This window comes from Drosophila takahashii, chromosome 3L (genome assembly GCF_030179915.1).
Source record: "Drosophila takahashii strain IR98-3 E-12201 chromosome 3L, DtakHiC1v2, whole genome shotgun sequence".
Lineage (NCBI taxonomy): Eukaryota > Metazoa > Arthropoda > Insecta > Diptera > Drosophilidae > Drosophila > Drosophila takahashii.
Window position 1 is genome coordinate 21,455,456 of NC_091680.1, and position 12,978 is coordinate 21,468,433.

General features: G+C 36.4%; 1 protein-coding gene and 1 long non-coding RNA gene across 2 annotated transcripts; one reads left to right on the forward strand and one right to left on the reverse strand.

Annotated features, from left to right (window-relative positions):
• Positions 1-753, reverse strand: LOC138913033 (uncharacterized). The gene is made up of 3 exons (XR_011418606.1): positions 600-753; positions 201-545; positions 1-145 (listed from the first exon to the last, which is right to left on the reverse strand). It is a non-coding gene; the product is annotated as an uncharacterized lncRNA (long non-coding RNA).
• An 854-nt stretch (positions 754-1,607) lies between these two features.
• On the forward strand, positions 1,608-8,656 carry geko. The gene is made up of 3 exons (XM_017153132.3): positions 1,608-2,217; positions 6,542-6,743; positions 8,156-8,656. Exons 1-3 carry the CDS (start codon positions 1,986-1,988, stop codon positions 8,340-8,342), a joined length of 621 nt encoding a protein of 206 aa, XP_017008621.2. The 5' UTR covers positions 1,608-1,985; the 3' UTR covers positions 8,343-8,656.
• The last annotated feature ends 4,322 nt before the right edge of the window (positions 8,657-12,978 follow it).

Here is a 12,978-nt window from a genome sequence, read left to right on the forward strand (position 1 = left end):
TAAATTATGAATTATTTGAAATTCAGTGGCCACCCTTCTCCTTCCAACTTGGCAGTTAGTGCTGGTCAGTGCTAGCTGGTCAGCCTCAAGATTGCCGTTAGCAGTGGCAGTTGCCTCGACTTCTCGACGGTTGCACTTCGCTTGACTGCAATTTGGCCAAGTTAAGCAGGGGAAAAAGTTGTCGCTGTTCTTGTTGTTACCTTTAATTTGAGTACGTTTCGGTGTTGTTTTTATCGAGGTTTTTTTTGGGTGATTGTTGGCCACGGCTAAGTCACGTTCCGATTGCGCATTTATCGCGTTCAACTTGCCGTCCGGTTGGTTAAGTTTCTTGGCCAAAAAGTCTCTCTCCACTCGTTGGCTCCTTTTTTTGGCCATTGCAACATTGCCAAATTGCCTGGCTTCACCATCTACTGGCATTTGGCAGGGTCAGACGGGCTTTTATTTTTTTAACAGCATTGCACTGTGGGCTGCGTCAGCACAATCATAAATCTGTCTGCGATCATCCTATGACCTTTCTACCTGCTCGATAACCGCTCAATTTGCAGCTGTTCTGGGGATCGTAAATAAATAAAAACTGAGGAAGTCGCTTAAATATTTACCATGCCACTAAGTGGCCTACGTGACAGGCACGCGACTGACTTATGTGGTGCATTAGTAGAGAATTTGGCTTCTGTTTTGGGCCAATCCTAGGGGATCTGGCATAAAATTTTAAAACACTCATATATTCTACATAAAAATTTGTTTGACTGTACTTATAACTTTATACGATCCTGACGAATAAACGAGTCATAAAACCTTAAACCTACATACATAAATGTTTGGGGTGACTCGGTTTTTTTGCCAATTATTTTACACACATTTTGTACATCCTGTTCTGTAAAAATTTGAGATGGATAAAAAAAATGGTTACCAAAATTGTTTAATTTGGTAAAAAAAACACTTTACACAAAAAGCAATATATTTAATCCAAACACGAATGATTCACTTCTATAATTATTAATTAATTTATGATCCAAACATTATTGAAAGATACTTTTAAAATATATGTGGTATATAGTTTACTTCGATGCTATCACTAATAGCACCACACAGGTGGGCCACATAAATCTTTCGACCTCTTTTCACTCCAATTACTCAAGGAATTTCATTCCACAGCTTGCAAAACTAAGTTGGCCATAATTCCCCGCTGAGGTCGTTAGCCCGGCCGGGTAATCGAACCTGTAAGTCGCCCAGTTGAACTGAGTACATATATAACTACGATGGTACGTGGGTAAGTAAGTGACTTGTGCTGGCTTTAATCAAACCTTTTTTTAAGCCGAGTGATGGACAGTTGTGGCTACGACTGGCCAGTGGCCACAGACAATTAGCACCACCGATCGCGTACAGTGGGTGCTAAAACACAGCGAACAGGTACGAAGCGCTCTCTGATAAACCCAGATTTCTCGCAGTATTTCGGAGAGCCTCTCACGAACAGCTGTACCTGGTTTGATATATCTACTTGATCCGGCTCTCCGACTCTATTCGCTCCCTCTCCCAAACAGCTGATCGTCTGGGCCCAGCTTTAGTGTTATATCTTGGACCCGCTTCAGTTCAGTGGCACTGCAACTTTTGGCCGAATCGGACGTATCGCTGGCTCTTTGGAATATTATTATTGCTACCTGTGGCTATCGCGTGTGTTACCTGTATCTGTATTTTGGCTTTACAGTTACTAACGAGTTATGTGCGCTTGAATGCCAAATTTAATTGCCGCTCTTTGCATGTTCGTCAGCAGTAATTTGAAAACGTTTTCGAAAAGCGAGTAAAAAACTACTTTCGTTTTCCCCCCTTAACTTTCCATTTTTCTCGCTCGTCGTCTTGCCATTGAAAAAAGTGTCAAACCCCAGGTGCTAACTAACCAAAAAAGAGCCAACACATTTACTCAAAAAAAAAATATCTGGAAAAATATCAAGTTGTGAAACGCGTGTGAATTTATCAATTTTTGGATTATGGCCATCATGGACACCGCCTGGCGTTGTCGCCTCACGATCTTCGCCATCGTCTCCCTGCTCTTGGTGGGCGATCTCTTTGGATATGGCGGCGGCATGAAGTCCAACCACCCCGATCCCCACTCGGTGAGATCGGGGGGCGGAGCGGGGGCGGGTGGTGCCCCAACGGGTCCGGCGGCTGCAGCGGCCAGCAAGTTCCAGTCGAAGAATGCCGAAATCGATATAACCGAAGGTTAGTTTGATCATCCATCCCAACTCTCCGTTTATTTTTATCCATTTTGCCATTTTTCATTGACAAAATGTTTTACTCGTCTGGCGTCATGCATTGCCAAATTTTGGGATTTTTATTTTGAGTTTCGGACTTACAGTAGGCTATCAATTTAGGGAACCCGTTAATTTAAATTTGGTGTTTTGCTTAAAACTGAAGGTTAGATTTTTTCTTCGTTCCATCTTGTTGTTTTTTTAACCACTTTTCTATTTTTTATTGACAAAAAGATTTGCTTGTCTGGCATGATTGCCAAATTTTGGGATTGCTATCAGTAAGGGGAGCATAATAATTGAAATGTAGGTATGTAATTAAAAATAACATTGCATTATTTTTTATTAATATTATTAATTAATTAAATATTTTTAAAATATTGTTAATGTGTTTTTAAACCCTTATATAAAATAAATAAATTATTCTTAATTTGCGGATTTGAACGGATTTGTATACTTATACTTTATATAATTCGATTAATTTGAGCTTGCTAAAATTTTAATTTTATTAACACCATTTTCGAAATCAGTTCGCTCATTAGGTGGCCTACTGCAAATATTTTGTGGGAATTTTTGTTTAAGTTTTTTGTTATACCATAAATTTGCGTTTGTATTTGGTCTTATCAAGGTTAATTTCGTTTTATAAATGGAGGCTTACTTATAAAGTGCTGGAGGCACGTGTAAGCTTCGTTTCGGGCTTAAATGTTTAATTACGTTTTTTGTCGGTGGCTCGGTAGGTGAAAACCGGAACTGAGCCCGGGGAGACTAATGTACGATTGTTTATTGCGTGTAGCTCAACTAAAAAAAGTAAATGTGGACGATTTGGAGAATACATTAAAAGTGCGAGAGGTTATAGTCATACAACAAACTTGTGCTTGGATAAATCTGTCTTCCATTTAGAATATATTCTTTAATTGAGTTTTAAAAGCTAAAGCTTAGCAATTTGTTGTGATGGGCTTGAGCTAATGATGCGGGTATAACGAGTAGATTAGGTGAGAATTACTATTATATTAACAAAAAAATATATTAGGTTTAATGCTTCTAAAACTTTTCCTATAGGAAATATCTCGGAAATTTAAGTACCCAAAAATTACCTTAAAGCTTAACGTTGTCTGGCATATTAAACAAAAACCACCAGACGCCAAAAGTTTCCATTAACTACAACAAAGTCATTAAGATGTTTTATGACCCAGCTTTTGAGGAAAGTGACTTCATTACTCGACTTCGTACTTCATTTGAATTGCTAGACTCATGGAAAGTATCTGATTTCGAAAACAATGAATATGTCTGGTTTTAAAATATTCCATAAACACTACGTAACAATAAGAAACTTATTATAAATTTAAAAAAATTATTTACAAAGTAGCAAAATAATTAAATTAATGAAATTAGGTTAGAACTTCTTTGGAAACTTTTATGTAGCCTTTCAGTACTTCCACACTGCAATGCATTTCCTGTGTAAACCTAAATATTCGCATAAAAATCAGTAAATCATCCAAATTATTATTCAACAAAATCGAAGTTCATGTCCAAACCGATCGTTCGAGAGCTTTCAAAGGCAATTTGAATACACTTCTTCGTCGCCACTTTCTCGTTGATTTGCATATACAATATCGAACCCTATCGTATGACATAACAATCGGGCATTGCACAACAAAAGTCGTGACGAAACCGGAAAAGATACTCGAACGAGTGTGTGTAGAGACAATAAAACTTAAATAAAATCAAAGGAAAGTCGAGAGTTCAGTGCAACAGGGGTTTTAACTTTATTTAAATTGACCAGGAAATGGAATATGCAGGGTAGCATTAAAATACATCAGTCCCGGTGAATTAAAACACCTATTGGTCTTCCAACCCAATGTCTAAGTTTACCTATTCTTGGCTAACTAAATTTCGACCTTAATTTAGAAGTTTTACTGAAAATATCGAACAAAATCAATAAACTGGTTATTTTCTTATCATTTATGGCCCCTTTTTCAGCATGGTCTATCGAAAAAAAGAATAGTAATAAAGTGTTCTTTACAATTTAACAGTTTTTTATTCAACCTGGACTAATTTTAAAAGATTAATTAAAAATAACTCCTCAAATTATTTTAAACGTCACATATAAAAAAAAATTTAAAATCGGAGTTTAAGATAGTTCTTCTGCATTCATCTAACTTAGAATATAAAATCCCCTGAAGTCCCTATATCAAGAAAGACCAAAATATTCCCCAGACCATTTCACAGTTCATTAAGATGGCTAAACCATTTCGAAGTCATTGAAAGTTGGTATTTCTTTTGTATTTCTCGAGGTGAAAGTGGAAAAATGCCAAGCAAATAAACTTGACGTAATAAAACTCGAAGCGAACAACAAGTTTTGCATGTTGAGAGAGGGTCTTAAATTGCATCGCAACTTTCCCAGGGAGCAGCAGTTCATTAGCGTGGGCCAAGTATAAAAGTTTCGGTAAATAGGGGTTTTCGCTCAATATTCCAGTTTCGTAAGCGGCGTCTAGACAAATCCGCTGTCACTATTTAAACTCAAAGTTCATTATTCTAGTTGCTCACTCGAACAGGAAGTGATGAAAACTTGACTTGATTTGTGACATTTAATTTATCGAACTAAGCTTGGGTTTGGGAAATATTCAGCCATATGTTGGACCATAACCGGTTCCGATTCCAGACGTAATCCGTTCCAACTGAAGAAGTTGTCTGTGCTAGAAACGAGTTCAACGGAAATCGAGAGTGGAGTTCATAATCTAGGTGTTTGAATATTCACGTTAATCGCTTGTAAATGCCATTCACTTCCATAGAGATATATCACGTGCTCTTCCCAATCTTCCCCATAGCCGGTGGAAATTATCTGAATTGACAATTTCGGTTTCTCTCCACGTCTTTCTCTCTTGGCCAAAAAAACAAAACAGAATAAAAAAGATACAAAATAAAGAATCACTTTGCCGCAACCTTTAGCTGATGAATGCAGTGCGTGATAAACATGCCGAGCTTGCACATCCATTTGCATTTATTTCCATTCAATTACGTGCACTTGAAAAGCAAATTGATTCCACAGAAGGAGCCACCTTAATTGACTCTAGTTCGTGGGGTCGCACAATGAACTGTTTTCTACCCTGTTTTAAAGCAGTCAAGCACAATGTATTTCGGAATTAAAAAATCCAAATTTTTAAATAATAATACGTTGCAAACCCACCTTGCATTTAAATATTCTGGAAATCTTAATGTTTTATTCAAAGTAATTATTTTCAATTATAATATTCAAAAACTACACCAGAACTACCGATAGCTCTAAACTAGATTTGAAGAAATAGTATTTCTAATGAACCACTTAAAGTTTATAATAATATGTGAGTTCCTTCCAAAGAATAATAATTTTATATAAAAATGTATTGGTGGATTGTGTTTTTAAAATGACTTTGGTTAGAAACAAGTTATACAGAATCGAAAATACCCAAACAAGCAGTACAAAATATTTATTTAGTAACCTATATATATTTCTAAAAATCTATCATTAAATATAGCTGAGTCATGCTTGACTGCATTTCTTCGTAGTCAAATTAGTGAAATGACAAGGGGCATAAATTAAAATACTTGTTATCAGTAACGAATAGATTAAAGTTTGGATTTTCACACCGCGATAGGGTTTTGCATCGGTTCCGCATTCGAAGTTAAAGATCCGACAAAACCAGCTGCCTTAGTTGGCGATAGCATAATGAATATTCGGCTGGAGACCATAATTAATAAAACTGAGCGTTGAATGACTGAACAAATATTCAAAGTAAAGTTCAACGCATCGACTTGGCCTTGTTCGGGGCACGGAGTCGTTGAAAAAGTGTTGGATATAAATTCGCAACAGCTGATCCGACCGCATATAGCCAAATAAATATTTGACTTACTCACCGCAAATACATAAATATATGCACTCGAAAAAAATAAACAGAAATTCGCTTTGTTTATCCGCTTTCCACACTCTCAATTTCTACATTTGTCTGCCTGCATGTTTGCTTAATTGTTTACAAACTGTTGCCTTTTGTTGACAATTTGTTCTAAGCATCTATTAGTCATTGTTTTGTTTTAGCCTTAGATTTGGCAACCTTGGGGTTGGGATCTCCGATCTCCGAACTCGCTTCTCCCCCAATATATTTTTTAACGATTTGCGCAGTTCCCGAAATCTTAATTTGAAAGCAGTTAGCTATGCAAATGAGCGCCAGCAAGTAAAGCCAAAAAACAAATGTCAAAATCTAATGGGGCCAGCCCCTTGATTAATATGCCCGCATACCTAACTTAATTGTGTTTTGTTTCAGAGCACGATTTCAATGAGTTCTCAGCGGCAGCTCAGTCCCTGAAGCCGGGAATGGCGGTGGTTACCGGGGCGAGTCTGAAGACCAAGTCCCAGTTGACGGACACCATCAAGGAGTCGTGCCTTCCGAAGATGCTCTGCGAATTGGCCTCCAAGCCGGAGTACCAACTCAGCGAAAAGGAGCGGGAACTACTGAGACTGATCAGGTAAGTGACCAAATACACTAAGCTAAAAACAAAGCACAATATAAATATTATAAGGAGTAGAAACAAATCCCAACTCAAGGGAAAAAAATTCCTACAAACAATTTTGAAAAATATTTATGAATTTTTCGATTAATATAAACATTTTTAAATAAAATTCAGGAACAATTCGAATAAAATAAGTATTTTAATCTACAAATAATAATTAACTCGACCATTTATTATCTTGTCCAGAACACGTATTAGGCAAGACATACATATTTTCTTTTGCTTTTGTCTAGTGCATTAGAAATATTCACTAATGAGGTTGAACTACATAAAGTTCAACTTAATAAACTGTTTTAAAAAGCCAAATAAATTAGCTAGCATAGGAAAATTGAATATAACTGTCAGAAAACATTGCAAATACATAAATTTATGGATGTTTTAAGCAAATTCTTGAAACCGGTTTGCAGTGACTTGCACAAATCATCGTATAGCACCAACTAATTTTATGATTAAACCTAGCTTGTTAAGAATTGAAAATGTTTCATGTTTACCATGATCAAGAGCCCTTTTTTGGGATTCCAAGGGAAATAATAAAATTACTTTTACGCAAGGGAAATATTTTAAATGTATTTTACTTATAAATTTCAAAAGGGGCAAGTGTAAAAAATAATAAAACAGAAAAATAGAAAATAAAATTGAGTCCAAATCCTTTTTGAAATTTCTAAAATTCCGTTGAACTGCAGTTCTCTTTTCGTGAACTGTGATATTGTTTTTTAAGACACTTCAGCTGGTGTTATTGTTATATATGTATATTTTACTGATTTGCTATAGATTTTTACGAATATTTGTCCGTAAAGTGCAAGTGGAACCAGTTCTGAATTGATCTACCAAACATTTGCATACTCAGCAGTTACGAAAGTCTCCGAACAGGTTTCAAAGGGTTTGAGTGCAGTTTTGTTCAATTGCAATCCATGCCATTTCTATTAACCACGAGAGTTAATAAAACTGTAGGTGAGTCACACAGAGTTTAACCATTCGCGTGCAAAGTGCAGCACTTGAGAAAACAAAAGCGCCATTTAGATTAGCTAAATGCGGCAAATATTTGAGCCCCGACTGATCCCATGGATCAGCAGTCGTAAGTCGTAACCTACCTCAACTTCAGCTGTAACCTCGCACTTGAGACGAAGGTGAGCCCGATGTAAAAGCCCGTCCAGTACATAGAGTCGAATAAGTCAGCGGCAAGGTGAATGGCTGAGGCATTCTAGAATCTAGGTATACGAAAAACTACTGAAATCGAAACTTGAACAAACTCCAAACGAAAAGGCAGGCGAAGCGTGAAATGATAATGGCTTATTATAATATTTAACATTTGTTCAGTTGTGCTCGGCTGTGGAGAAACTTCCGTCTAATGTGCCCACTATTTGCAGATCTCCGACGATGCCCTGGATGATGAACATGCCGCCGAGCAAATGGTATTTCGCGGCCCACATGGGCGAACTAATGCGCCACACGGGCGACAACCTCAGCGGACCGATGGGATGCGCCAATCTCTGGCCCAACTGCCCGATCAGCTCCAAGAAGCTGATGAAGCTCAGCTACAAAGTGAGGGTCTAACCCCCGGATCCGTATCCTAAGTATTAGATCTAGATATAGCCGCCTCAGCTTTTGTACCATATGTCTTCACCGTTGGATTACCGTACCCTGTAAATTACCCTAAGTTTAGATTAGACCTTAGTCCCGACATGACTGAAGTGACTGTAGAACTGTAACCACTCGTATCCGTATCCGCACCATCTGGCTACGAGTCCTAGGTTGATTGTAATTACATAAGTGTGACTAGTCACGACCCGATTTAGCATTACGCCTAGTCTAAGTTCGACGCTCCTGTAATTGTTAATAAATTACACTCTTTTGTGCAAACTCCCTAATGATCTGCCGTAATCCATCTCGATTGTGTCATGTCACCTTCGGGTGATTTGAGAAATGGCTTTGATGAAAAAACACCAAGTTCATGAACGTACGGGTATGTAATTGCTAGGAAGCGTTCGACTTGCTGGCAATGGAATTGTATTTTTAGAAATTGTTTTGCAATGGAAGGTTGACACCGCCATTAAATGTGGCAATCGAACGGACTTTGGCGATTTCTCGTTTGCCTGGGTGAAGTTTAATTGGTCTAGTATAATTGGGTTTAAATTTGTCCATCGCATGCCGAGTTTGTTGGGAAATACACGATTGGGCGAATCTAATCTGGGTAGCGGAAGGTAAGTATTGGCTAAGAATATTGGGAGATAAAAACAAAAATAAAATATAATTTTAAAACAAGGACAGAGAAAATAAATATGACAATCGCTGGGCACTAATATAAATTCTTCACAAACTCAGAACTAAGCGATTTCCGTAATACTGTAATAATTCACAATATTACAATAATTTAATACAAGATAACGTTGCTTTATAATAACAAAATGTTTTTAAATTACCCTAATATTTCTTTATTAATAGAAAAGTGAACTTTAAAACGTTGTTTACTTATTGTACTGCCTAATTTATTTAATTGTTCAAAAAAATGTGGCAACATTTTAATTTATAAGTTTTTTAAGATTACTTTATGTGCCTAGGTAAGTATATTAAAGTTTGAACATAGGAGGGGGGGATTAGGGGATTACAATTTTATTTCCTTTATGAATACATACATTTACAAATTAAATCCGTCTTAACTTTTTCAAATAAATTGGTAAATTTATGTCAAAATACGTATGTATATTGAGCGCATACTTTCAGGCGCGGTCCAAAAACTATATATACCACACACCTTGAACGGAAAATAAACAAAAATCAAAAGCGAACATTTTAGTGCACACTTTATATGCAAATTCGATTAACTCAATGACATTGTGCAAAAAAAAATTAGAATATATTTCGCTTTGTTTACAATTGTTTCTCTGGTCGATCGGTTATTCCGATCACAATTGCCAGAAAAAAACGAATGGGCATTCGGGTGAAATTGTCGGATTATGACAAACATATTGATGGCTGAATTAAAAAAACTCTAGAAAGTAAACAAAAACAAGAAATTATTTTTAGATTTTTTAATAATGCATAAATCAGTCACTGACACGAGGCAATAAATAAAACAAATCCATGATGGGGGTGAAAATGTGAATTGAAAATCGAGTCCTAATTGAAATTCCAATTACAAACACGTTCGATTTGGCAACAAATTTGGCCAGAAGTTGCACAAAGCAACAAAACAAAACAATAAAAGTCAACATATTTGTAATATCAAACAGAAATTGGGTCAGATTTGTTTAACTGTTTCAGCATTTTTGTTGTTGCCACGCTAGTTGCGTGTTCCAGTGCGCAGCTTTCATTGTTTGGCATGGCCCAAATTTCGTGTTTGGCTTAAACCCGGCTCAATTTCTGCTTTTGGCCCGACGTTTGACAAGTTGTTTGGCTTATGCAATCCGGGGAGGCGGGGGCGGAGGTGCAATGGATTGGGAGGACAGGTGCAGCAGGTGCAATTGCATTGTCTCAGACTTCTGTCAGCGGCTGGTTTCTTTATTTCTCTTCATTATTTCCGCATACTTGGCGCGCCGAAAATGAAAGCGAAGTTTTGGCAACAGCTTTCGCATCCACGAGTCCGTAATACTCTAAAAATTAAACATGCTGTCAAAAAATTAATTTTTAGTTTCGATTTTTTTATAAATACAAGAATAAACTTATTTTTAGTTCTCTAGTTACCATTATTGAGAGAAAAATACAACAAGAATTTAATTAAGTCATTATATTTTAGGCAAAACAACTTTCTTGTAAGATCATATTTATTCTAAAAACTTATATAATTTTTTGTTTGTTCCGTTTTTAAATCGAATGTTTAAAATTTTGTTTAAAATAACCCGATATCTAGTTATTAACGATCGATTAAAATATGACCCCTTAAAATGTTAGGATACAATCAGGTACCAAAAAAAACAGTTATTTGTAGTTTTTATTTTGAAGTGGCCAACTGGGATTTAAGATATTAAACAATAAAAATCACTCAACTGTCCGTGGACATCCGTTAGACGAATAAAAACGGCGTTTTCCAACAAAAACCAAATATATTTCGCGAATTTTCAAATATAAACATTTATTTACTTGGCATAAAGGTATTTTAAATGCCCATTGGCAGGGTGTAAGTATTAAAACCATATGGGAAAAACTAAAAAAGCACGAAATTTTTCCACTTTACACGTTGCCTTTCCCAACCTACTTTCCTGCTGCACATCAAGAAGAAATCATAACCAAGGAGAAAATCAAGTGTTCCGTTGATGTGCATAAAAAGTAAGACAAACTTTGAATCAGCGGCCGGAGAAAAGCGAATTTCCCGTAGCGGTAGTTGGAGCGTTTACAATTTCAGCGCCACTCGAGAGTCTCCACTGTGGATTGCGTAACTCTGGAGGTGGCTACGTGATCTGGTCGAGGTGTTTTCAAACGGGTCCCGGCGACTTGGCCAACTGACTGATTGAACCACTCTTGGATGGACGATTACCTTCGGTAAATTATTCTTATTAGTGCAGTCTCATTGCATCTGCTCAGTTATTTAAAGTGGATTTCCTCGATATTCACTTGATTTCCGTACTTCACTCTCCTCTGAGAGTTAACTTGGCCAGAGACACGTGCTCCACTGCTTCGTTTGATAACTGATTTGGCAAACACGAGCATAAGCATTCAGTTAACTTCAACGGTGCTAATTAACTGAGCCAACAAAGTAAATGTTGAATGGCATTATTGGCTAAACGGCGCTAGATATGCCAACATTTTTGGGAACTAGTTCAATAAATGATTGCTTAATTTTCTTTATTTTTAATTAATAAAAAAATGAAATTTTATAGAATACTATTTTATATTGACAGTTCGATGTGAGAACATTTTTATTCAAATAACAAGTAATGAGTTTTAATAATAATAAGTTTTAAATGCATTAATAAATTATAAATTAGCACCAAATATAAGACACATAGTATCTTGACTGTTGACTTACGATCGCTTTCTAAACTGGATCTTTGTGCACTATAAACACGATTAGAAAATTTATTTATTTGCTTAGAGTTCTAAAGCACTAGATTTAAGCTCCAGTTTTATGAAAAATGCACCTACATCTATTAAATTTATTAAACTAAACAATATATCACTAATAAGATTTTAGGTTAACATTTATTATTTATTCTGAAAGTTCTACCTGTTGCTAGTTGACAAACTCTAGACGTTTAACCCTCAACCCAAGCCTAAATCGATGCGAAACAAATTGCTCAAATCACTTGCTCGCCCATATAGGAAATCTTGCACTTCGTCCATCGGGCACCCCGGTAACACCTAACGGAAATGAGGTAATTGATATGCAAGTCAAACGCCGAAACCAAAATAAAACCGCAGAAATAAAGAGCAAAAAAGGAAACCCCGACGAGCCAAGTGCGAATGCCCAGACATTTGGCTTGAAAGATTTCATAACTTTTCATAATTGCACAGACGACGAGAGAAGCCGGAGAGAAAGAGATGCCGACGCTATAAAGTCGGGCTGCTTTGGGGACTCGAGAGAGCGAGCGTAGAGCCTAGGCTGCGCCCTCCGCTTAGTGGGCCTCACTTTCACTTACTGGTCTTGTCTTCGGCTTCCGCACGAAACTTGGTCAAAATGCAAAACAAACTTGGCCCGCAAAAAACCCGAAACACGCAGTGGCGTCGAATAGGGGATGGGAATTTAAATAAAGATATTTTTGTAATACCGATAAAACTAATTTTTCTAAATCACTAGCTTAGGAAAATTAAATTCATATATTGGTACCTATGCTTAAGTTTAAATTAATTTTGAGTTACAAAATATGTAAGAAAAACAAAAACCGTATAGCGTAAAATAAATTCAATATGGATCTCAAGGTTAAGATACGGATATTAAACATTATCAACTGAATTGAGTTGTAGTGTTTGATTTTGATTAAGTTTAAAGTTATATTACTAAAAAAAAAATTATAAGAATCTAAACTAAATCTAGAAGTCATAAAAATTAAGGAACTTATAAAAAATCATATTTTAAAAACTGTTTAACCAAAACTAAATACCGATAGAATAAAATAAATATGAAGCACAGAAAATATAATTATTTTTTAATATGCCAAATGCAATAATCGAGAAATTTCTTCGTTGACGTCCCTGGACCGAAAAACCCACACATGGGAGTGTAAGCTTTACACAACAAGTGATTTCTGGGGGCCTA

What these genes read in the sequence shown, in the direction of transcription:
- geko (XM_017153132.3), top strand. Translation starts at nt 1,986, where the DNA reads ATGGCCATCATGGACACCGCCTGGCGTTGTCGCCTCACGATCTTCGCC. An exon ending in CGAAATCGATATAACCGAAG is followed by an intron (nt 2,218 to 6,541) that starts GTTAGTTTGATC and finishes GTTTTGTTTCAG; the next exon opens with AGCACGATTTCAATGAGTTC. An exon ending in GAACTACTGAGACTGATCAG is followed by an intron (nt 6,744 to 8,155) that starts GTAAGTGACCAA and finishes CACTATTTGCAG; the next exon opens with ATCTCCGACGATGCCCTGGA.